The 27,063-nt window shown below is 34.6% G+C and overlaps 1 protein-coding gene across 8 annotated transcripts in view; it reads right to left on the bottom strand.

Annotated features, from left to right (window-relative positions):
- The window catches only part of Tmtc2 (transmembrane O-mannosyltransferase targeting cadherins 2), a 531,775-nt gene that overhangs the window by 113,087 nt on the left and 391,625 nt on the right, over positions 1 to 27,063 (bottom strand). For all 8 annotated transcript variants that reach the window (XM_087192795.1, XM_087192793.1, XM_021246525.2 and 5 more), the window contains 4 exons: positions 23,409 to 23,494; positions 22,651 to 22,835; positions 20,622 to 20,700; positions 3,664 to 3,785 (listed from right to left, as the gene is read on the bottom strand). In XM_087192795.1, coding sequence (XP_087048921.1) covers positions 3,664 to 3,785; positions 20,622 to 20,700; positions 22,651 to 22,835; positions 23,409 to 23,494 — 472 coding nt within the window. The remainder of the gene's footprint in view (positions 1 to 3,663; positions 3,786 to 20,621; positions 20,701 to 22,650; positions 22,836 to 23,408; positions 23,495 to 27,063) is intronic.

Genomic DNA, 27,063 nt, shown 5'->3' with positions numbered 1-27,063 from the left:
TGGGGAAACTTAAATCCTTTTACACTTTTCTAAATACTATAAATATTACATGAATTCTTAAAGAAAAACTTGTTTAGAAAAAGGTATTGAGAGAATCATGCCACTGACTGTAACAAAAGTCTTAATAATCAATTTCTTACTAGAATTCTTAAACTCTTTCCATACTGTCTAAATCTAATATCATTGCATGCCATTTTTACATAATTTGCCTTCGGCCAGTTTTGACAAAAAGATAAAACTCTTCTCTTAAGACTAGAAACCAATTCCATTTTACAATATATTTTAAACATTCAGAAGTCAAAATCTGTGACACTTTCCACCTTGTTAATTCTATGCTAAGTCACTGGCATATTACCAGGCTAAGAAACCCACAATTACACAAAGCCAATACACTGGGATCAGAAATTTGCCAAATCTTATAATTTAGAAAGAAACTGTTATAGATGGTTATGGGGTTTTGGTACTGTGAGTTTAAGCCATTCCATAATGGAGTTTGTATTTCATCTAATCAGCAAGTCGGAAACTATAAAAGTCTCTGTGGGGGAAAATTAAAAATTTGGATTGTAATATATGAGGTTTTCCTTCCTTCCATTAAGGAAATTTCTGTAAAGTAAAAGTTATAAATCTTGGTTTTTTTTTCTTTTTTAAAAAAAGCATTCTGAAAAGAATAAAGCAGGCTTTCAAATTATATTTTTGGTATAGAAAGTTTAAAATATTCAGCCTTGAAAATCAAAAAGAAAAAAATGACACGTGGTTTCTATATCCAGTGTCATGATCTATGCATATTCAGAATTATGTACATTTATGGCTCAATTTTCTTTTCCAGCTTTCAGGGGGAGTGAATTAGGCATCTGAAACTTTTATAATTATTTCTGAAGGTGGTCATTTAGCAATCTAACTCAAAACATTTCCATTTGAACTCCCTGAGAAAATCTCAGTGTTGGAGCAAGAGATATATGAATTCTATTTATATGTGAATTATCATCCTATCACGATACAAGTTGGTTTTCAAAGATAAAATAATTTTTCTAAGGAATTAAATCATCAGGTAAATGGCACAAATAGCAGCTTGTACCTTTTGATTTTGAGTAATGTTCTCCTTTCCCTCTTTCTGTCTTTTGTTGGATTCCATATTGATTTCTTTTACAATTTCTTCTTTCATGCTTTTTATTTCCCTATTTTTGTGTTAGTGAATGAGATTTTTTTTCATTTTTATCCTCTTGTCCTTCAGTGAAAACTGTTTTTATTATCATATTTTTATTTCTAAAAATCTATCTTGTTTTTTTCCTCAGTATTATTTTTTTTTTCATGGCATCCTGCTTCATGAAATGTTATATGGTACCATCTGTAAGGACTGCTATTCTTTTGAAGGTTTCTTCATATTTACTTCTCCTAATAATTTACTTCCTATCCCCATCCTACAGTTGACGTTTGCCTAATATGACTGATAATCCTACACTGCCTACTGATATTTAAGCATTAAAATCTGAATGAAGTTCCTAAGGCATAGAAAGGCTTTCTTCATGGAGCCATTGATTTACAGGGGATCTTTAAATTTAAGTATATGGAAATCTCTTCTCTAGAATAATTTAGTTTCTTTAGATAAGAACTCCGTAATTTCTTTGGTGATAAGGTATAAGGGATAAAGGTATACAATGGGGAAGGATATAACTCCTGTGTTGCTCTTATTCTACATAAAGTGATGGAGGAATATCAAGGATATGAATACTCCATGAGAGGATTTTAAATCAATTCTCTTTTCACTCCCCGTCTTAATCTATTTTCTGTTGCTATAACAAAATACCAGAAGTTGGGTTACTTATTTGTAATGAAGCTTATTTAGCTCGCAGTTCTAGAGATTCAAAAACATGGCAGCAGCATCCTCTTGGCTGTGGTGAGTGTGTTCTAGCTACACTATGACAGAAGGCACCATGGTGACAGCATGAGAAGAAAGGGAGATCACATTGCAGGATAGGAAGCCAAGCGACTTAGAGGTCAGGCTGCTCTTTTGATAATGACTTGCTCTCTCAAAAGCTCACTCTGCAAGACTAGCACTAACACTGCCAGATGGTGCTATCCCCATGACCTCAGTACCTTCTGAGGATGACATCCCCAAGACCTAATTAGCATGAAAGAGGCCTAGCTCCTTGAAGGTTATAGTACCTCTCATCGTCACCTCTAAAGGACCAAGCTTGCAGCAATGAACCTTTGCGAGCCATGCTGGAACCATGTCTTAAGCATAGTACCACTCCCCTCTTCATTCCATGCAAACTGTGGAAGCCTTTCCTGAGTTCAGGACCTCTCTTATTCACTTGTTTTAGCACTGTGAGTTGGAGTCTGTGGAGTGGGAGTCTGGTTCCTGGCGTTTGAAGACAATGAGGAAAGATCTGACTGAAGTGTTCATAGGCTGAAATTGATCACCCCACTTTATGCCCTTTAAATCACTCCCTTCTAGTCAGCTTCCTGAAGTCATGAGCTTCTTCAGGCTTTGGGGTAAGTTGGATTTTTTGCTGTTAGCTCATTCCAAACAAAGCACCTTTAGATTGTAGTTTCCTGTGCTCTGACAAATCAGTTGTAACACTTCCATTGCTTTCTGCTTTTCAAAATCCCCTTACATACCTTATCCACTGAGGACATGCTACTATTCTGAGTGTTTCTGTATAGTTATTCTTCCTCGATATTTTATTCTGTAAAAGCATATTCTGATTCACCTACATGATCAATTTCTTTGTCCAACATTCTCTTTGTACCATAATCATCCTTAAATGCGTTATTTTATTCTTTCGGTACTAAGAATTGAAACCAAGGGCTTTTCAATGAGCTACATCCAACCCTCTTTAGGATATTTTACTGGTCTCTCTAAGTCATTGAGTTGTCCAGGATGATACTGAACTTGAGACCCTCTTTCCTCAGCCTCCCAGAGCATTGGGATTATAAGCATATGTCACCAAGCCAGGCTAGACCTGTGTTCTTTTAAAGAACGTATTCATAAGGGTTTTTGGTGGACTGATTTTTACTTAATTTCTTGGCATAAAATTCCCTGATCAGGCAGGCAAATTCAAAACCTAACGTTAAAAAAAAAAAGAAAAACAAAAGAACCTGTTTTCAAACAAATTCACAACAGAGAATACACTCGTTCTCCATCCAGATGCGATTCTGACACGGTCACATGTTCATGCTTCCCTCTTGTGAAGGTATACAAACTTATGTTATCCAGATACTAAGGGCAGGAATTCCTAGGCTTTATTTAAGCTTCAAATTTTGGCCTTCCATTGGCTCAAAGTTTTGCCTCATAATCCAGAAAAAGTAAAAACAAACAAACAAACAAAACCCTTTTCACCAGTTTCCACAACTGGTAAATGATCCAAATGAGCTTTGGAATCAGCCTACTCCTCAATGTTCTGATCCCTAGTTACTACTTCATTGCTAGCTCCTATGGACTCTCCCACACCTTTTTGAGCACAGTTAAGCATTATGCATTTTTTCCAGGCCAAATTCCATAAGCAAAGTAAAATACTTTTTTTATGTATAGGGTTCTAACAGTATGACCATCAAGTTGTTACCTGTGTTGACTGGCTCACAACTGGTAGCCTCAAACTCCTGCTATCCCAATCTGCATGGAGAAAATCCGTGTCTTAGGGAATGAGAGAGGTAGGTACTCACCGTGAGAGCTAGCAACTTCCCATAGGTGAGATGAGCAGGGATGTGGTCCGTCTTGGATCTCAGGGACTCCATATACCAATGCTCTGCTTCAGGGAGCTTGCTCATTCGCATATATGCTTCACCTGAAAAGAAAATCATGAGCTCAAACTGAGGCTACAAGTTGTTTTCTGTTGTTTGGATTGTAATACATGAGTTTTTCCTTCCTTCCGTAAAAGTTTACAAATGACTGTAGATTTTAAAGAGCTACAAGAAGTTTGAGAATTTTCATCATTAAGAAATAACCAATGATTGAGGAGATAGGTAAGTTTAACCTGATTTAAATATTACACAATATTTATGTGCATCCAAACATTACATGGTATCCATAAATATCCATAAACTGTTTATTATGTACTAGTTAAAATAAACTTAAAATTATAATACAATCTATGAGAAAGAACAGGTTACTGCTGTCCCATAGCATCTGCAACGGCACCCTCCATCCTTATGTTTATGTACTACAGGACTTCAAATACCGTGATGAGTTCTTTCATTCATTTCCTCATTTGACTCCCAAAAAATGTCATCATGATTTTCATTTTATAGATGGAAAACCTTGTGTTGCAGAAGTAAAGTAAAACAGGCAATGTTAAACATTTGGAAAAACAGTATGGCTTTGACTTTCAACCTAGTGACATCTGACTCTTAAGCACAGCCCCTCTTTCGCCATTTGTTTTCTCACCGATAAGTTGATTCTTCTGTATAATTATTTATTCATTTTTATTCACATTCTTTAGTTTCTTTAGCAATTGAAGTATGGTTAAATGAACAAGTTGAAAATGGGTTTGGATTAAATAATGTTGCTAGAATCATTTGCATTTTGTATTAATAAGTAAATAAAAGTTTTAGTTTCATTTGGAAAAATCTGATGAATATATGACAATTATCAGACATACTCAGCTTTGACAAGGTACAAAGCTAGTCTGAGACCTTTCAGCCATTCATCATTGCATTCGAGTTATATAGTTTAGTTGCTAAATCTAGCATTTTGCTAAGAACCCAACTAGAGAATAAAATTAAAAATAAAGCCCAAAGCCTGCTTATTATCATTTCTCTCTCATAATGGAGTATAGAAAAGTGTTCAAAGATGAAAAGCTGTATTTTAAGATGAGAATGAATTTAACTTAAATATTAACTCTAATATTAAAGTTCATTAAGTGCTGCAAATTTAGGTGGTATTCAGTTTCTTAGACTAGGAACCTGCCTGGTAACTTGCACTATTTTCCAGAGAGACTTCTACAACTTAACTAATTATAAACATGAAAGCCTTTCCTCTTTGGGCGTCAGAGGCTTTTTCTAAATGTGTCACTCATACTGGTGGTATATTTTTGGCTTCAACGAACTTGCTCTCTTTTTTAAAAAAATCATATTGTTTTTATTAGCTTAGCAAAGTCAACATAAATACGTCTGATGAGTGATACTGGTTTGTCTCCTGATCTTTTGAATGCCCTTTGCGTGGCAGGTTAGCAAAACAATGCTGGTGACAAATAATAGGTAATATTTTTAAAATTTATGTTATCTTCTCAAGCATATGAAGGTATTACTAGTTTTAAGAATAATCCTTAAACTACGTTATCATAGAAATGATAGCTGGGGAAATATTTTCCCATATAGTATAAAACATTTCAAAGACTGATTATATTCTGTGTTCTGAGTGGCTACTTTGAAGATAGTAATGCATAGAGTAGTAACTCTTTCTGTGCTCTTATTATTTGATTATGAAATTGTTTTTTTTTTGTAAAATAAAAAAGCACAGGAAATAAAGACAAAAGACTGGAATAGAATACAAAAAATATGCTTGTAGTTCTTGGAATGACAGGTTAGGAACTGATTTTTCTAAATCTTCCAAAATTCTGTAATAATTTTCTTGTTTTTAATTTGTTATCACTGTAAAAGCTGATACACTGCCAGATTTTTTTTTTAAATGGGGGGCTATGTTGAACAAATATTGCCAAATACATCATGTAAGTTTTCTTAGAAAAAGCAAACCCCTTTTCTTTATACTAATACTACATATGATTTCCATACCAGAAAGGATGCCAATATACTACAGTATTGATATTTTAAAAATGATTAGTGATAAATTCCATCTAAATACTTATCAATAAAATAGATTACAAAGCTAGAGGGAAGATGATCTTGCCTTATGAGTCCCATTTAGAATCAATCTGAAATTCTACTTTGGCTCCTTAAGAGCTCATAGGTCCAATATTGAAAGCCATATAACTAATCCATTTACTATAGCTTCCATTTCGTGTTGATAAAATAATTAAATGAGTTTTGGAATAATAGCAGGTCTTCAGTACAGAAAACGATTATTAGAGAATCCTAAATCCAGAGTACTTTCACAATTCAAATCTTTATTACATTAAAGTTGTTAATGTCTAAAAATCACTTCAGAAAGTACTAGAGCTATTTTTTCCTCCTCAAAAATAGATCATTATTAAAACCTAATTTGAAAGCAATTATTAATTTGCTAAATAATTAGTGGATAGTCCATGTCATTCAGTAAGAACTCATAACTAACTTAAGTTTGTAAAGCTTATGAAATATGAAAATACTAGAGGGCTATAAATAATATAATGTAATCATGGTAAACATACAAAAACTGATGCAAACTAACCTACCTGGATAGTATTCATTAGATTTTATAAAACTTCATTTAATCATCTCGCATATCTTAACAAACTATGCCAACAATAATCATAAATTATGTGCTATGAAGTAGGGTAGCAAGTGACGGGACAGGTGTTTGATTTATGTTTAACACTAGTCTTATTCTATACATTTGGACGTGTAGAATTTTTTCTCTCTGTCTCATAAGAGTTTTAACACATTGCCCTGCCCAATCTCAAGTCAAACATTCATAGCAGGTGTCCAAGATAAAATCTATTTTTAATCTTTCTACTAGTTGTTTTACATATGCATTTCACCAATTATTAGGGATTTTACAGATAAAAAATGAGGAGTAGGTAAATGACAAAAATTATAAACATGCAAAGTGTTAGAGCTGCAATTTAAAGCCTGGACTACCTGCTCTCAACACACTGCTTTAACCAGCTGGTAGAGAATAATCAAAAACTTTCCATCTCCCAAGTTCAGGTGAAAACTACACTCTTTTACTCATAGAAAATTGTTTTCTAGCTAAAATAGATTGTCCAGCAGGTTCATTTCACTTTGCCTTGGACTTATCTATTGAATTAAAGGAATAAAGAAGAGCAACAATAATCTATGGTTGACCTTTAAAAATGCTTTCTACACATACTATTCGATTCTTAAAGGGAAAATAGAGGGATGTAAGGTGCACTTTGATCTTATGGTTATCCTTAACACAAACAGTCTATAAAAGGGGTAATAAAATCCAGATGAAAAGCCTGGAATGGAAGAACATAATCATGGATAAATTGGATACAAAAAAAGGCAATTATTGGAGATTTAATGAATATACAAGCAAGATGGAAACTTGCTGTATCGCTGACACTGGCAGGGTAGAAGCTGTATATTCCTCATCCACAATAAGGGTTAATAGTACCCATTTTATGGAGGGGAAGAAAGCTCAGGAGTGAGAAGTGACTTGTAAAATTAATAATTCTCTCCAAAAAGGACTGAGTGGCCCCCAAAGCATGATTTTTTGAACTGCATTAGCTGTCTGCTACATAGTATTATTAATTAACTACTAACATCTTCAATATATAATCTTTACATTATCCTCATGCTATAATTCACATCATCACATGTTACAAATGAGATGACCGTGGCTCACTGAGCTTAACCAACCTGCTGAAGGTAAAAATCAAGCAAATGTCAAATTCGGGATTCCTATTAGTTTTCTCTGGTTCTCTGTGCTACACCATTCTACACAAATTCTATCAAAAATAATCACAAAGGGGATAAAATACCTGCAGAAGGTGTCATCAGTGAGTTTACTCTTAAGGGACATTGGTATATATATATATATATATATATATATATATATATATACACAATTTTTCAAGCTTGACTGCAATATTAAAATCATCTAAAGATTCCATAAAGGCAATGGCCACAGGAAAAGGAAGTTCAATAAATTCAACAAGGAAGTAAAGATACTTGGTCAGCAATAGGGTGGGAGGGGGCAGTTAAGTCCTCTTTTCTGCTACTGTAATTTTTCTTAACTTAATCGAAAAAAAAAAGTTTATAGTACCCAGGAGGAAAGAAGCAATGATGACTATTTTTCCTTCTCATCTTGCAAAAAATGACATAATAAAGGCAGTTTCATAAAAACGAGAAGATTTGCTGTGCGATGATGTAGCTATCAGGTTCATCACCCAGCTTTATTTCCAATTCACTCACAGACAAAAGGGATTTGAATGTCTCTAGGCTGGCTTCAGGCAGATATAAACCAGTTTCAGATGTAACACAAATAATGTCACTCTTCCTCCCTAAAAAGCCCCAGGTCTAAATAACCCAGGCAAAGGCTAACTAGTCAAGGAAAAAATATTGGGTTATTGATGATTTACTAGTCTAGAGCTCATGGATTCTGTTTCGAGTTACTGGACAGCTCCTGCTTGCAGATAAAGAATAGGGCACATACTGGAACATAATATTAAGACTCAGTATAGATTCTCAATTTAAAAAAACCTTTTATGATCATCCTTATCAAAGGAGATTATCTTTATCTCACCTTCTATATAACTGCTAAATGCCTTTTTAAAAATTCTTGATACCTTGGCTATAAATTTAGGTTAGTCAACATGAATAATACATAGAAGACATAAAGATAATAATCACCTACCATTCACTACTGCCTTCATGAATCTGACAATCTAGTGACAAGTAAGTAGATCTACCGGTGTTTCTCAAAATTGATTTGAAGTGCACATTTCAAAATAAAAACTTACTTTTAAAAATTAATATTCATTTGATTGAATCCATACTAGAAAAGGTAATTTTATAGACACTATAGTTCGAATGAAGAAATATATTAAGTAAATAATAATGCAGATGGTAAATGGTTGTAAACAAAACCACAACAGTAATACAGTGATATGTGCCTGACAGACACGGACAACACCAAAGTGCATATATCAGCTATAAGCTAAGAAATTATAAAAGTTCCAGAAGTTTACTAAAATCTACCAGTCACACTAGGAAGAAAACTCATTCTTATAAAACACAGCTTATAGCATTTTTTTCTGGTGTCTTAAAAAATGGGGCTCTACATTAGAGAAACGCATGTCAAAACTCCTTGGGGATTTCATCTCATCCCACTCAGAATGGCTATCACCAAATGATCAGAAACTAGGAGAAAGACTTTTGGAAAAGGGTATGGGGATTAGAAAGATCACAGAAGAAAAGGACTGGGGGGGGCGGTAATGGGATAGATGATATATTGAATGTATGTACCAATTTCCAAAAGTAGACCTCATCATATTGTATTACTAACACGGACTTAAAAATTAAAAGGAATGGGGCTCTTATAAAATGCCCCTATTTGACCTCTAACAAGCTTCCTGCCACTAAGACAGTGAAAGCATCTCACTGGCAATACTGATAGTTTTAGAATGCATTGCCTACAGGACACAGCCATGCTATCTCAATCCATACTTTCTCAACTCTCAGGTTGAAGAACTTCGCTGGTTGCTAATCTATTCAGCACATTTTAAAGAAATGCTTCCTTTGAATATAAATTATCAGGTATATTTCAGTGATTTCATACAAATTTTTTAATGTGCTGCCTTTTATCTTTTAGTGAACACTTTTAGCAATATTCAAAGTTATTATGACAAGTTCCTCTTTATAAGATTCTTATAATTCAGTTCTTAGGAACTAGTTTTTCCACATAATTTAAAGTTACTACATTTTTGCCAGGGATTTAGCTCAGTGGTTCCACAGCCTGCCTCGCAAGTGCAAGGTCCTGAGTTCAATCTCCAGTACAAAAAAAAAAAAAAAAAGAGTCTAAAGTAACTATATTTTAATTGATTAACTTAGTTTGCTTTCTTTATCTGTTGAAATTACTTACAATTACGATGCAGTATGTACAAAATGATTAATTATATCCCAGTGATGGTGAATCTTAGAGCTTTTAATGATAACAAACAGCTGGCTATAGCATACATGTCATAGGTTGGCAACACTCATATAGTTTGATAGTTTGTCTTATTTTTTTGATAGTTTAGATAGTTTGTCTTATTTGTTTGGTGCATTGCTGGGGATCAAACCCAGGTCATCAAATGCTGTAGCGCCAGCCCTGGCAGCTTGGTTTTGAATTTTCATCCTGTACTAATTAGTTGATTCAGAAATTACTTGATAAGGCTTCAGATTTGTCATTTACAAATGAGAAAATGCTAATTATACCTATTCACTGTAGAGGGTCTTATTTTTATAAAGTTGAATTATACCATACATAGACAGCTGGTGACAAAATTTTGATGTTTTCCAAGCATTAGAAATCAATAATATAATACAAATATTTTGCTAGTTTTATTATGCCAGTATAGCATTGTTCTAATCATGCTAGTTTCTTTAAATATTTTAATCTCAAATAGAGCAAAGTCTCATCCACCATTCTTTGAGCCTTCCTGGCTTTATTTTCCTATTAATTTTACCAGATGAACATTAGAATAATTTTTTCAAGTTTTTGATAGAATTCTTTTTAGAATGCTTATTGCTACTGCATTACAATACATGAATCACTTTGATAAAATGGAAACTTTTACAAAATTGAGTTTCCCCGTTCAAGATTAAGTGTTCAGAGCCAGGCGCAATAGTGTACACCTATAATCCCAGCACTGGGAAGGCAGTAGTAATAAGGCATTGGTGCGCCTTACCAATGTGAGTGTTTCTCAAGCCAATCAAATTGATAATCAAGCTTAACTATTACAATAAATATTCAATTTTTTACTCATTCAAATGCCCCTATATTTCTACATATCTATGGTATCTACTCTAGCAATTACAATCCTTCTGATCCCAAACTGAAGTATGACAAGCATGGAATCAGATATGCAATCTTTCATCTCTTCATCTGTTTTCTAACTTAAGCGCAGAAGTCTCTGGATCCAAACAATCCACAATAAATATCAGATAAATAACTGATCATGTCAGGTATCAATTTCTATTTAGATAGTACATTTTTACTAAGTATATAATCGAAGAGCAATCTCCAAGTAAACCCCTTTTCTAGCCTCTGTAGTCAAAGAGAACCATGTAACATCAGGCCAAATTGTATCAAGAATTTAACTTGCTGTGATTCTCACTTCTTATTTCACAGTGTTAACATTAACATAGTAACATTAGTGAGCCTGACTGTCATTTTTAATGTTGATGCCACAGATTTGCGATAACTCTTAGCTGTCAGATTTTGTGAATAATTTTGATTTCAAATCTTTCCCTCATTTTTTTTTTTGAGACAAGAGTCTCACTATGTAGTTTAGGGTGGTCTTGAACTCATGGCAGTCCTCCTGCCTCAGTCTACCAAGTCCTGGGATTACAGGTGTACACCACCACTCCCAGCTTTCCCTCATCTTATTCTTATAAAAGTAATATAATCCAGTTGCCCTAGATATATTGGTTCTGATTAGATGTCTTCAAAGACTACTAAACAGAGTAGGAAAAAAGATAGAAAAGAATTCCACATGATTGTGGAAGTTAGTATCTGAAGACAAAATAACAAGTACAACTTCTACTGGAATGGAGGGACTGGAAGTAAACTGAAATGTTTCCAAGTTTTAAATTGAGGAGGGTATGCAAAAGGTTTAACATAGCACTCTTAACCGAAATCTATAGCATTATAATTAAGGAGAAACTCCTGAAACTTGAAAACAAGTTTTAACCCAAAGAAAGGAAATGCAGGGGGGTAAAAGTGAGTGTTTCATTAGATAAAAACAAGAATCATCAAAAGTCAGTTAAAGTTGAGTGAAAGTTAAGAGTTTCTATTTTCTAGTGTGAGGTTATACACAGGAAACATTTGATGTGCCATCAAAATTTACCTAGGAAAGAGGCCAGAAGCCTGTGACAATATTTCTCTAGTGTAACTGGTGATCGTGAAATTCTCCAGGCTGATCAATTTCCTTTATATCTTCAAGGCAATAAATCTCTAAAACAATCCACAAATGTGGGTACCAATCCTTTTAAATGTTTAGAATATTCGAAAAATAGGGAGATAGATACTGTGTGTGTGTGTGTGTGTGTGCGCGTGCGCGCGCACGTGTGTGTGCGTGTGTTCGTTCCTGTACCTATCAGGGGAGGTAAGAATCTATCTCCCCAAAATATAATACTGTCCTCTTGAAAATGTCAATGGAGTAAACAAAGTAGCTTAACATTATTGAAGTACTTAAGAGAACACTGAAAACAAGCTTATTTTGTTTTAAAAAAGAAACAAGATTTATGCCAAAGGAAAGAAAACAATGAGTAAATGTTATACTAACCTGGAAGGAATTAACGAGTATAATAGTGGTCACAGGAATAGGGTTAAATACTTGCAATAGGATGAGAAGGGATTTTCTTATGGTCAGAAGAGTATAAGGGAAGTTTTTCAGTTTTATATAAATCTTATATATTTCATATATATTATTGAAGCAATTAATATGTTTCTATAATAAGCAATGAATAACTGATGTATGCTATAAATTGCTATATTAATGTTACTAAGGCACATTTGAACTTATAAAATTTACCCTATTTTTAATGAATATTCAAAGATGAGATTCTACATAAAAATCCACACAAGCAACCCACAAAATTCCATTTCCACAATTAACATGTTGGCAAAAACAACTAGCATTCTGGAACAAAACACTGCATGCTCTATTTTCATTCTCCATTCATTTTGAATAAGGCGATGGTTTCTATCAATGTAGATAAAATTAAAACTAAATAACAGCTCACTTATAAAGCTAAATTGAGATTTTTATGCAGAAAACAACTTTTTTTTCTACTTATTAGGAAAAGCAGACATAAATACACACAGAGCAAAACACAGAGAATTAGTAATGTATTTAAATTTAAACTAAATTTCTGCGATCTGGTTGAAGCTTGGAACATAATACCCCCAAAGGAAAGCTTTCTGGCATGCTGAGTACCTGAATGGAAGGAAACAAGACAAACTCCAGAAGCAAGGTCTTTCTTACCTTCTCCAGTCCTCTCTCCATCCAAACCAGTCACAGAAACTCAAATTCCTATTCCCTAAGGAGGGTATCAAACTAGAACTCTTCTCTCCAGAAGCAAGCAAAAGAAGACCTAGAAAGGTCAATCTCAGACCTACACCTATAAAGCCAGCACTCTGGGAGGCTGAGGTAGGAAGATCATAAATTGAAGCCCAGCCTGGTTAACTTAGTGCCTTGGTGAGACCCTATCTCAAAATTTGAAAAAAAAAAAAAAATTAAGGGCTACAAGGTAGCTCCGTGGGAAGCCCTTGCCTCTCTGTGTTTCTCCCTCTCTCCCTCTCCCTCTCACACACACACACACACACACACACACACACACACAATCTCTTCTTTCTCGCTTCTTCCTTAAAGACCCTCACTCCAGAGGGATCCAGTCTCATATCCAGGAGCACAGGGAAAGAATACAACAAAGAAAGCCCTAGAAGAATCTGGACAGTCCTTACAGGTCTCCCCCTCAGTCTGTTCACTGGATCATAATTCTTTTGCAGAGTCACACATTTCTACCTGCTCATATTCTTCCTCAAACCTAAGCATAAAAATAATTTTGCCTGGGACTTTCAATTTTCATTTCTGAAGGCTCCTACTCACATAAAACTGGAGTGCCAGCTGTGACAATTAACATGGGTGAAAAAAGGTATCATTTTTCTGCCCCTACAGCTGCCTGTTCTAAAATGCGCAATACACAACTTCTCATTTCCTTGATATTAATTTTCAAGACTGTATCCTGCACACAAAATTTTGTTCTGCCACATGACTATGTCCATTTAAGAGGCATCAAAGTTGACATCTTTTAGAATGCCAGATTTTGAAATCCAGTTAATGAATTTCTCAGGTATATATAACATTACCTCAATTTTCTAAATACAATCCGACTTGTATTTACTGCTGAGTAAAAGATTCACTCCATGGCAACTGCCCAACAAAAGATGATGATACATATGTTTTTCTCATTTATTTCTACTGAAGCCTCAGAAAGCACACTGTTTGAGTAGAGGACATTGAAACTTTGTGAATAAGAGAATAAGAAGGATATAATTAGTTATTAATTTGAGGATATTCATTTCCTTATAATTCAATTTAAAAATACAGTTTTTAAGCCTCAATTTTACCATGAAATTGACAAAAAATATGAATTAATGTAACAGGTGGGCTTGTGTGGCTTTAATAATAGTGAAATATAATCAACTGTCTTGTATAGTATTTCCAGAAAAGCAAGTGACACAGAGACCTAAGCATGATCCTTAAGCAACCCTACTATTGGCATTCAAGTGTTCAAACTCCCCATAGGGACCATATATCTTCTGGCCCTGGGTTTAATTGAAACTTTAAACAAAATATATTACCTATTTAATGCAGCTGAACTGCGTGCTGCCCTTTGTAGTGCATAGTCGAAAGCCTAGCAAATTTAAGTCTGGAACCATAGTATATAATGGAGAATTTTTATCAAGCATGAATGGTTAAAAGAAAATAAAGCACTATAGTTTCATAATGAAAAATGAACCTTTAGGAGAAAAATTTACAATTTTTGTTCATAAATGATGCACATTCATTTTTTGATACACAGACAAAATTTTATGAATTCCCTGTCTTGTGGTCTATTTATGAAGTAAACTTCTAAAATCAAATCTACGTTTTTTCTTTCTATACTGGCGACTTACACAGACCTGATACTCCTCTCCTTGTCTTGTCCTTTCTGATTGTGGAAAAATGAGAGTGAGTTGAGTAGATTTATTTTAAAAATTAGAAGTTAATATCCTTTAGGGAGTTGCATAGATTAGTGGCTAATCCAATTATATGGCCATGCTTATATCCATACGACTGACTCACTGATTTTCAAGAGTGCCAATGGAAGCAATCATAGGAAAATTGCCAGAACTCAAAGTAGGTGGTACAAAAAGCTTAACACTACTGGAGTGTTAATGCTTCCTACACTTTAAAGATGTGAAGTTCAAAAGCTCACACAGTTAAAAATCATCTCTTTCACAGTCAACATATGCTAAATACCTTGAGCTAGCCACATAACTATTCAGAGAAGAAAAGATTAAACATGCAAACTATCATGTAAAAATTATTCTGGGTGTCCTCATTCTAAATACATTTTGGAACAAGGTAAAGTAACACACATACACACACATACACACACACACAGAGGGAATAATGCAATAAAAATAAATGACTCAGCTAAGACACACACCATACAGAGACTGAAAGAGAAATGGACTTCCTTTAGACCCCTTCTACCCACTGAACTCAGCACAATATGTACTACTTTAAGTAGAGTTATGATGGATTTTCAAGGGAGAATTTTTGCATTTTGTTTTCTGATGTTGCATTCAGCACCAATATTTTGCAATTTTTTTCCATAAATGATAGTAAAGTACCTAAAGATCTTAAGTAGCCATTTATAACACTTTTCATTCCATAAGGTTCCTTCTGAAAAACAGAATTCTAAAATTTGCACAGCTTTTTAAGTCAAAAACTTCTCTAATAAATTAATGGTCTTTCTGTTTCTTTTGTCATTTGCTGTGAATAGTTGGGAAAACCTCTCATAACTAATGAGCTACTTTAAAGAGCTGAAAATTAAATCAAAAGATTCCTGCCTTATTTGAAAGTATTAGGAGAAAAAAAATTTTCAGTGTCAAAATTATATAAGTAAAAGATTTGTTAGCTGAAAGCTAATAAAGCAAAGTGTATTCTGCAATATTGAGCTAAGATTTAAAAATTAACAGGGATGTAAATAAACAAAAAACCCTATTCATTATCAGAAGAGAATTAAAACACTATGATGGAAATAATGGCAAATAAGGCAATAAAAAGCAATGGGTCATTATTATACAATTCCTCTAGAAGAAAGAATGTAATAATTTGCTTGCTAAGATAAATGGATGTTGCAGATGCATTTATTTCATACCACTACCCAACTGCTCTACCCTTACACTCAGCATTTGAGACTTTACAAAACATTTTTTTGTACCTGAACCATGATTATAGACTGCAATGACAAGACACTGACCTTAAGTTCTCTTTTACTCCATGCAACAGATTATTCTGCTCTGTTCTCAAGATATATTACCAAGATGAAATGGCCTAAATCACTTGTATAATTAAACCCAACAATTACTTTGTAATGAAAAAGCTGAGTAATTTTATTTTAAATAGTAAATAGACTTAAAATGACCTTTGGGATTGGAAGATCTCAAAATGATGAAAGTAATTGGAAGTCACAGCCTATATAGTTTCCTATGGTCCTTTAGGATTATATAAAAGTAACATTGAAGTAATGGTAATAAGGAAAGTAAACAATTATACAGAAAAAAAGAACTATCAGAAGTGCTCAAAAATCATCCTGCATTGAAAATGCATTAATTTACTATCCTGGAAAGCAGACTATGAGAATTTTTAAGATATGAATTTTCTATTTCTAATATTCCATGATTCTAAAATACACCTCACCTAAAGTTTGAGAGGCAAAGAGAAGAAACCAAAATCCAATAAATGGTTATAATGGTTATCATAATAAAGAATAATTTTGACTAACACTAGAGGAAAAAATATATCATGACAGCAAAAGGAGAAGAAAATATCCTAAACATGACAATTTTAATTTAGAAGGAACACTCCATTAATGAAATTAGATTTACTGACATAAACTGAGTATGATGCTTCACTTTTGGTTATTTAATGATAAAAGAAAGATTCTGACAGTGACTGATGAGAGAAATAGGGAAACGACCTTTGGGAGAAGCTACAACAGTTCCAGACAAGATGGAACTCAATAGAATCCCTATTGAGACTGCAAAGCGGGCCATCACCTTGACAAAAACAAGCTTATTTACACTGTTATACACAAAAGAACACAGGGGCAATAATACTATCATCTACTTTGGAGCCTAAAGCCCCAGAGAGTGATGAACATTATAATGGAAGGTCATGTTATAAAACATTGAGCCAAGATGTTTTACCTTCATTATTTTTATTTTTAACCAATTTCCAAACTGATGCTATTACAGATACAGACAAGGAAACTGGAGCCTGAGGCTTCCATTAAGTAGTGTGCTCAGGAACATGAAAAGCTAGAACGTGTCAAACATGTAAACTGATCCTCTGCTGTATGACTTCAGATATGATGATACACTGAATTAATCCAAAACTGTTATCTCAAGAGGAAGCTGAGGCCCACAGAATTAAAGTCAACTTACTTTGTGACTTGGTATTTTAATATTTCATATATTCTCATTCCTTACTAATTACAAGGACTTCAGTGGAAGTTTAATATTTACTTATAAAATAATATTTAGCTGGGCTGGGGATTTAGCTCAGTGGTTCCACCGCCTGCCTCGCAAGCACAAGGTCCAGAGTTCGATCCCCGGTACCAAACAAAACAAAACAAAATAATATTTAGCTACCTGACTTATGTTATGTCTGTTTGTAGTTCACCTAATTCTGGAAGGGAAGATCCTCAATTATTTTTATTACACATTTTAGATTTATGGAATTAAAGAGAACAGTAAGATTATACTTTTAAATATTCTTGTAATGTTACTTCTGAGCTACCACAATAAAAGTAACTTAACAGTCTTTAAATAAAGTATGGAAAATTTAAGTTGCGAAGTACATTAATCGAACTTCATTTCTATTTATACAAATAGGAAAATTATGCTCTGTTGGTCAAGATAAGTGAACTGGAATGTAGCACATAGTCATGTAAATTCATAAAATTTTCGTAGGGAAAATGCAAAGGACTGAAGTGTTTTTAAAAAGCAAATTCAGCAAATTTAGTTATGATGCTAATAATAACATTCAAATATAATCATATATTTTCATATATATTCCTTTATCTTTAATCATCAAAGCAAAGAAAATAGAACGAGGGAAAAAAATACATATATATGAGCATGATTGCTTAAGGATAGTGGGCCTAAAGGGGTAAATGAGGGAGACATGAGAAAAATGAATACTTTCAGGCTAAATCTAGCCAGACATTACAATCCATCACTGATCCCCAAAGGGCACTAATAATATGTAAATGTGTGAATTAGAAAACACATTCCAGGCTGTTGATAAGCTTGATAGGATAATCAGCACATGCTGACAGACTAATGAAACTGATGAACTGACAGGACACCTTATCTCCTAAGCCATTTTTTTCTTGTCAAATGGAGGCTAATCAAAATGTATTAGGAGTTAAAGCAAACACTTCAGGGGATTTAACCCATTAGATTAGAAGGTGAACTCACTCTCTCAGAAAATTATAGTTTCTTCAGCAACAGAAACTATAAAACCCAATCACAGCTGACAAATCTTCACATAAAATTAAATAGAAGGCAACCACCATAATTATAGGTGAAATCTGGAATTTTAAATTATATTAGGATGGGCCGGGGATTTAGCCCAGTGGTTCCATCGCCTGCCTCACAAGTGCAAGGACCTGAGTTCAATCCCCGGTACCAAAAGAACAAAAACAAATAAATTATATTAGGACCCTTCCGTAGGAAATTATTACAGTGCTTTTCAGTATGGGCAAAGCTACTATCTCCTTCTATAATGGAAAATAAGATAAAAGAATAAGCAATAACCCCCAGGGACACACTTATCCTTTGCTGCCTGTGTATGCTTAGCATTTGTGTAACCATGGGAGAGACAGATCCCAAGGTGCCAGCTGAACTTTCAATCTAATTTATTTACATAAAATAACTGAATGAATGAATTCTCTGAAATCACTAACTATAGTGTACACCACCACTTCCAATTAACAATAAAGATACCACATACAGTCTGTTGCCAAGGACCTCCACTCCTAATATAGAGAAATGTTTTATTTGATAATTGAGGAAAAAGGGAAGAGGGCCTTCCCAGGCACTAGTGTTAGGAATAACATCATAAAATGTAACCACTGTGGGCCGGGGATTTAGCTCAGTAGTTTCGCCACCTGCTGCACAAGCGCAAGGACCTGAGTTCGATCCCCGGTACCAAAAACAAAAAAAAACAAACAACAACAACAAAATGTAACCACTGTGCCTTCCTAGGCAAAGGTAGAGAAAGCAGTCACTTTAGTATTTACTTTGATGTGAAATATATCCAGTATTAAAATAGAAAGGTTAGTTCAATTGATAGATCTACCATTATAGGAATATGCTTTATACATATGTATATTTTATTCCTTTAGACAGCTGGATGGAAAAATGCTAGATAGGAAAAAGTACTGTTTTAATTCATGAAGGTTTGAGGGCAAAACTACATGTAATAAGGTTAGACTTTACCTTATAGAACTATATCAAAGATGAAAGTAAACTAAGAAAAATTCCAATTTCCTCTTTAATGTGCACATTAAATCACATTCTTGCTAAACAGGCAAACTGGAGATGGGATGCCCAGAAAGCTCAAATGGATTTCCAAATGTAATTGCTTTTTTTCCCCCTCACTTAAAAAAGAAAAAAGAAAAAATTGTGCCCCATTCTATCTCTGAACCATTTCTAAATTTTTGGTCATTTAGGAAAAAAAATAGTAAGTGTTCTCATAGGTGTATGTTTTCTAGTTTGGGAGGTATTAGGACTTTTTGAATGTGCAAAAGCCATGCAGATACTATGATATTTCTCAAATCATAGGATTTAGAAGCATTAATATAATCCTGGAGACCATCACATAGTCTAATCTCATTTACTTTATATGCATAAAGAAGAACTAGAAACATCAAAGAAAAACACAACTAGGTTTAATAAAAAGGGAATTTCTGAGTTTGCAATTTTCATTCTGAAAAACAGCATATTTGGTTGGAGTCCAAAAGTAACCCCTTCTTTCCGTTATCTGGAAACAATCATGCTAACTCATCAACAAGCATCTTCTATTTAGAGGTGCTTTTACAAAAGCCATGTGCTCATTAGGTCGTTTTCAGTTGTGGCCTGCCACCATCAAACAGCTGCAGTAACAATTTCCTACAAGGTAGTGAGTGATCATTACCAGAGGACAGGTATTTTGTTAGAATTTTGAGTTCTTGACCTCTTATACTTAGAAAACTCCATGCCCTAGATTTACATATTTTCTGACTGATAAGAGAACTCAGCTAATTATTCAACACAGAAAAAATGGGTAATTGTAGCACATTTATTATCTTTAGTCTTGTTTTATATTAAAATGTTACTCTGAAAACATCTACTGAGATTCAGGGCCTAATCATAAAAAATAAAACAAACTGACTCAGTTATTATCATCTTTTATATGAATGGAAGTTCATGAACCTCTACATCATTGCAGGTTTACATTTCAAAATCTTCTTAAGAAAATAACACAATCAAAGATTACATGAATTTGGGCTGGGGATTTAGCTCAGTGGTTTCGCCGCCTGCTGCACAAGCATAAGGACCCAAGTTCGATCTCCGGTACCAAAAAAAAAAAAAAAGATTACACGAATTGGATAAATTCATTGTAATGAATATTCATCCTTAAAGATAACTGAAAAATTACACACATATATAAGACAATATTTCTTTCATTCTCTGGAGTCTAGCTAATACTTAGGACCCAAATGGTTTTGAGAGCTCTGGGTACAATTGTGAGACCTCGCCAATGTGTAGGGAACAATCACTATTAATGAATTTATTTGTTCATGGCAAAACAAATGTGCTGGGAAGAATATGAAAGTGATACTCTATTGTGGACAGGTTTCTTTGTAAGTAGCAACGACGGGACTCATTACAATTACATTTAACACAAGCACAGGTTCTAATTTATCCACAGGGCCTGAAATATCAATGAAAATAGTAATGTTTTACTTACCCATCATGTTGTACAAACTCTGTGGGGCAAACTGTCGGGGCATTTTCTGAATTGCTTCCTTGTACACAGTCAGGGCTTCCTAATTTCAGAAACAAAAACAAAATAAAAAGATAAATCATCATTAATGTACAGAAATATTCACAGAAAATAAGATAATAACATTCCTCCAAGTTCAAACTATCCATTGCTGTTTCTAAATGGTTCACGAGAGGAAAATAATTGAGCTGTCCCTTGATATTATGCTACTTTCAGCTCAAAAATGAAAATGTTTAACCCAGTGAAGAATTCCATATACAAATATAGTTTAACAAGAAGTCAAGTGTTAGCAAAGGTCTTTTAATATAAATTTTCTAGTTTCACATGGGTCAGCCGAGAAAAAAAACTAAAAAAAGTCTTACTTGAAAGTTACTCACTAGTCATCTAAATTCCATAGACATGTTAATTCAAGCAAACCACTTGAATCTAAATAAAAGTTCCCGCTACTGAAACTAATATAGTTAAATGCAATTATTTTATCTGCATCCTATATTGCAGTGTTAATACATTGCATAAGAGTATGTTTGGATAGAAAGAGGAAAATTTGAAGGAAAGAGAGGGGCAATACATAGAGTGATCAAAATATATGACTGATATGTAAATTTTTTTTTAAATGTATTACAGGGGCCGGGGATTTAGCTCAGTGGTTCTGTCGCCTGCCTCACAAGTGCAAGGTCCTGAGTTCAATCCCCAGTGCCAGAAAGAAAAAACAAAAGTATTACAATAAAAGATATGTTGCCATTAACTCCGGTAAAACATCCTCCCTCTTGCTTTGAACCCATTTATCTCATCATTCTTGCCACTTTCTGAAGTAGTCCTGGGAGTTGTCTGTCTTTCTTTCCCAGGTGTGATAACAAAATACAGTGCTACTGCTGCTGTGTGCCATCCAACAAAGGCAGGCTCATAAAAATATTATGGCATGTCCTCATTTACTTTGTTTGATGGATATGGCATCATGCAACTTCTAGCTCTTCCCTGAAGTCAAAAGGACCACAAGAGGTAAGAGTTTTGAATCGATTCAGGTCCCGGAGGCAGCCACAACAGTGTAACTAACAACACTCACAAAAGAAGACTTCCAGAACTGACTCAGAAAGTGACAGGAATGATGAGATAAGTGTGTGCTCAGTAAGAGGGGTTTAATGGCAATCTGTCTGTTACTATGATATATATTTTTAAAGTATAACATTCACTGTATTTCTCAATCACACCTCAGAAGGATCACATGCAGGGATGCATCCTGCAAGCGAGGGAGAATGCAGGTCACTTCCTAATAGGCTTAACATTCTATTATCTCATCCCTGATTAAAAATAATATTCTTATTACCTAATAGTTTTTTAAACATCTAAGGGAGGAGGGGAAGGGGAAAGGAAAGAAGGGAAAGGAAAAATTATGAGAAAAGAAAAAAAAATGGAAAAGAAATCTATGTAAATAGGGAAGGGTGGAGGGGGTGAAGGGCACACAGGTAATGGGAAAAAAAATAAGAACCAAGATTCATCATGTACAGGTACAAGCACCCAATGATAAATGTAAATGCATTGTATACCTAAAATGTACCAATAAAAGAATTGAAAAAAAAAAGATCTAAGGGAAATAGAATTTATATCTGATCATTTTCTCAATATTCAAAATACTAACAATTTACATTTTAAAAATATCAAATACTGGGTATAGGGAAACAGTTCTAGAAATTGTCTTGGATGATGGAATCACTAATGAGCAAGTAAACTTGAAAAACACTGCGCGTGACTTGCTTTTTTGCAGTCGCAACACATGTTGACACACTGTATTATAACTCCTTTGAGAAACTCACAAGGAAGAAATATGTTGACTTGTTATTTGCAGGTCTTTTCTGCAAACAAATTTCATCATAAAAATGTTTTTGATATGAAGATCTATTAATTTTTTTGAAGGACTGCAGTGGCTCTGAAAGAATGCTGCAGGTTAGAATTGAATGAACAAGGGGAAGGAAAGCAGAGCGAAGTTGTAGCAGACCTCATAGTGTCCCTGCTCGTGATAGAGTTTCCCCAGGTTGTACAGGCAGCTGGTAACAGAGCTCTTGTGTGCATGAGGGTCCTTCAGGTTTTCATCTGGAATCTCAGAACACTTTAGGAAGGTCCGCCGGGCTTCTTCGGTCTTTCCTTGGTTCATTAGAATAATGCCGGTATTTAAATATGCAGCTAAGGGTAAGAAGTAGAAACAGAGCTGAGAGGATGATATGTTCTATAAATTAAAAAGGAGTTATCTTTCATTGAGTTTAGTTTCTATGGATTATTTCTGATTATAAAACGCCAAAATTTATGAAACAAATACTTATGTGATCAATAATGGTAGCAGGAACTGCAAGTCTCACTAAAAAAATACATGTACATGAAATAGGAATATTTGTACTCGAAATAGTCCCTGCCATCATACCTCCAGATATTTTTTTTTTTGGTACCGAGGATCGAACTTGGGACCTTCCCCTTATAAGGCAGGTGGCAGCACCACTGAGCTAAGTCCCTGGCCCACCTCCAGATATTTTTGAGCTTAAAATCTAGTCAAGTAAAAGTTATAGCTATCATAATATTTTTAAATAGAATTAGAGATCAAAATGAAATTGAGAGAACTATCATCATTAGAGATTTGTCCCTTGATCAGCAAGTATTTAGAAATAGGAGCACCAAGTGTTTTCTCTGTGAGGCGTAAGTCACAAAGATAATTTCCATAAGCGGAAAGAAGTATTAAAAAAATCCCAAAACTTGATTACTTACAAGCCAGGGTAGGCCTGCTCCCGATGGCCAGTTTATAATAATGGAGGGCCTCTGCAAACCTGCTGTTCTCTTGGAGAAGCAACCCTCTGCATGAGGAAAACAGAAATATGGAGACAGGACTGTATTACTATATACAAAACCACAAATTTTTATTTTATATTCCAAAAATAAAAATGGTTAGCAGAGCAATAAAAATGCTGACCTGGTACCATAAAAGTAAATTCTAAATAGAAAGAAATGAGTCCTCAGGAGAGAAAATGCAGTATAAGTATCTGTTGCATTTATGTTCCATTAGAAAGAATTAAGAGGTATTTTCAAAAGCCTTCTACGATCAGTGAACTTTCCCCTCTCTAGTTGTCTTTTACCCTCCCACTAGAATTACTAACCACCTGGATTTCTTCTAGGAGCATGCACATTTTCTCATCACTTCACAAAGGAAACCTGTCTAGGGCGGTGACTTATATATGGAAACATGAGATGCCTCCTTCACTAGCTGCTGCTTGGGAAATATTTGTCCACGACTCCCCAAAAGGCAAAAGGTAGTCTAGGTCAACAACAAAGAGAGAGCCAGAATTTAATCAGATGCTAAAGGGACAAAGAAAAGAACCAAAGGCTATGCACATTGCTATTTGGATTTGGCAAGGAAAGAAGCTTGAATTTCAGAATACTATGCAAATTGCAGTTCATTGTTCTGAAATACGTCTTTCTCTACAGACTTTAAGACTCGATGGGCCTCCTCGGGAGGCTTTACTTAAGCAGGATCCACATGCATTAATCCCAGTCATTCCAGAATCCACCTACATAACCTAAATGAAAATCAATTATAATTCTTTTCATGAAAATAAGATGTCAGGGAACAGAACTAAGGTCAAGAACCTCTCAGAGAGTGCCTTGCCCTACCCCATTTAATTGTAACCAGTATCTTGCAGGCATGCTGCACATCTATTGGGTACACTACACATCTGAGTATTGCCGTTATTATTGTAAATTGCAGATTCCACTTGGCAGCTGCTGAGGTCTTTGAATGGGTGGTGAAATGGAGGTCTGAGAAAAGAGGAGGACGTCGATAAAAACTGCATTTTGTTAAGTACTGCAATAATCAGATACAATTTGAATAAAATGGAAGTTGGTTCTCAGTGAGACAAAGGTGGAAAGTGATGACACTTTTAATAGGTGGACTGAGGGGTAGCAGTTAGGTCATGAAGGCATTGTCCTTCAGAGAAATTAATGCTGGTCTTCTGGACTGAGTTCTCGCCACAGTGAGCCATTACAAGGAGCAAAACTGGTCCCTCCTCATTCTCTGGCTTTTTGTTTCACCATAAGATCACTCCCTCACTTGTACGCCCACAATTATGACACCACATACCATTGCTCTGAGATAGCCGGAGCGACACTACCCAGATCCAGGGCCATGTTTGGATCTGAATCCTCAGAATTATGAGTTAAATAAACTTCTAATTTCTGTACATTACCCAGCCTCAAGGCTTTTGTTATAGCAACTGAAATCTTCTTCATACAATTCTTCAAAAAACCCAACTTATTATTTAATAGACACTTGAAAAGATACTTGAAGAAAATCATTTTGGAGTTAAAGAATGCTCATGTCACCAGTATATATTAACCTCATTATTTATAATATTTGTTAAAATGTCATTTGATGCCTGGTGCGCAAGCGCAAGGACCCAAGCTCAATCCCCAGTACCAAAAAAAAAAATGTCATTTGACTAGATCATAGAAATACCAAACACATTAAGATCATCTTCATATAGCAGAAATGTACCTTCTTATAAAAAACTTTGAGCAACAATTAATTTGACCATAAAATGAATATGTTGTGCTAATAAGTGTACTTTTTAGTTACTGAGAAGAGATTCTTGCAGTTTTCAGTGTTTGTAAAAAATGGTCAATCATTTTTAAAGGTGAATAAAAGTGGTAACACATTTTTTTCAAAAAAGGCTAATATTCTTTATAACTGTATCTTACTGATACAGTGCTTTTCAGTTAACTGAGTTTGTATCTAAATCTTTAATTGTCTCTCTTTCCTTTCAAATTCAGATAAAAAGATATTTTTTTCTTTGATGCAGGGCTAATGCTATCAGAGGAGAAATACTATCCAGATATTTAATCTACTTTTTCCAGTTTCCTTAAGAATAAGATTGTTCAAATAAGCCTCTATCTGTCCAATATCCTTCCTCGTTACAGGTTCCTATCTCTTAAACAACAAAAATGTTCATGCACCTCTTAACATAAACAGGAAGAAAATACTCTACAACATTTATGCATTCTGCAGCTACCTCTAACTACTGCTTATTGTTACTCTTCCCTTTAATGTCAGATTTCTTTTATGAGCAGTCTATGGTGCACACATCCTCAAATCCCCTGTCCTCCTAAATCCAATGTAGGCTCTATTCCCAGAACTCCTTCTGATATGACATATAAAGTTTCTACTAATTATCAAATGTCTCAAATGGATGTCAACTGCACACTCAACTCCACTCTTGATTTCTCCCTGGGGAAGGAAGAAGAGAGGGTCATCTTATTCATATACTCCTTTAAGGGATGTTGGTGTTTCCCAGGCTTTTCTTTTTGTCTTCTCTTAATAAATGCAGTCTCTGCATGATACCACACACACACACACACACACACACACACACACACAGGCCTCCTCTACATGCTGCGCACGCTCACTCGTGAAGTAATGGTCTCTCTCCTGACAGTGAGATCAGTTTTCAACAACTGGTTGTCAATCTAGGGGCTCACTAGAATTTCAAAGTCAACACATTCAAAAATCAAAAATGATATCTTTCAATCAAAAGAAAATAAATAGATAAATCAAATAAACAAAACGGAAAAAAAATCTCCTCAGTATTAAAATTGTCTTCCACTTCAGTTGTTAAGCCAAAAACCTGATTCTCACTCTTGATTCTTCATTTATTTTCACAATTACATGTTTTACAAAGCTTCAAAAGCCCTCTGCTTCTTAGAGCTCTTCACTCCATGCTTCAAGCTTCATATTTACAGCTCTATCAGAGCCCTTTTTATCTTTTCTGTCACATGAATAGCTGCAATAGCCTTCTAATTAGTATCTACATAATTATATTTCTAAAGGGCAAATATGCTATTAGGCATTAGATGGAGTGAACAGTAAGTAGATGGGCATAGATCTCTGACAAGGGCCTACAACCTATAAACCTTGAAACTGATGTACTTAGCCTCAATGCTGATATATTATATTCTGTCACTTTCAAATTCATAAGATATACACAGAGAAGAAAATAACAAGTAGTATGAAACCACACCTAGATAATCCTGTCTTGCCTGACTTAAGTCTTTGGAGGATCCTGCTTATATACAGTAGGTAAATTTCTACGATTATATAAAATATGGATTTTTGAATTAGAGAATATCAACTGCACCATCTGAATATAGTGCTAATATAGTGAGTCCAAGTTGGATGGCTATTGTGACTAATTTCTTACGTGTAAGGATTTAACTGAACATCAACTACATATTTGCATATTGCAAATGTGAACAAGACAGAGATGCACTCAACTATGGACACACAATTTACTGAGGAAGATGAATAAACACACATATTGTGGAAAATTACTACACTAGAGGATAGTGGACCAACATGACTCCAGTCGAGGAATGG

The sequence above is a fragment of the Heterocephalus glaber genome, unplaced genomic scaffold (genome assembly GCF_053883595.1).
Source record: "Heterocephalus glaber isolate CG9 unplaced genomic scaffold, H.glaber_assembly_v1.0 deba00001572, whole genome shotgun sequence".
Lineage (NCBI taxonomy): Eukaryota > Metazoa > Chordata > Mammalia > Rodentia > Bathyergidae > Heterocephalus > Heterocephalus glaber.
This window is presented reverse-complemented; position numbering and strand designations above follow the sequence as displayed.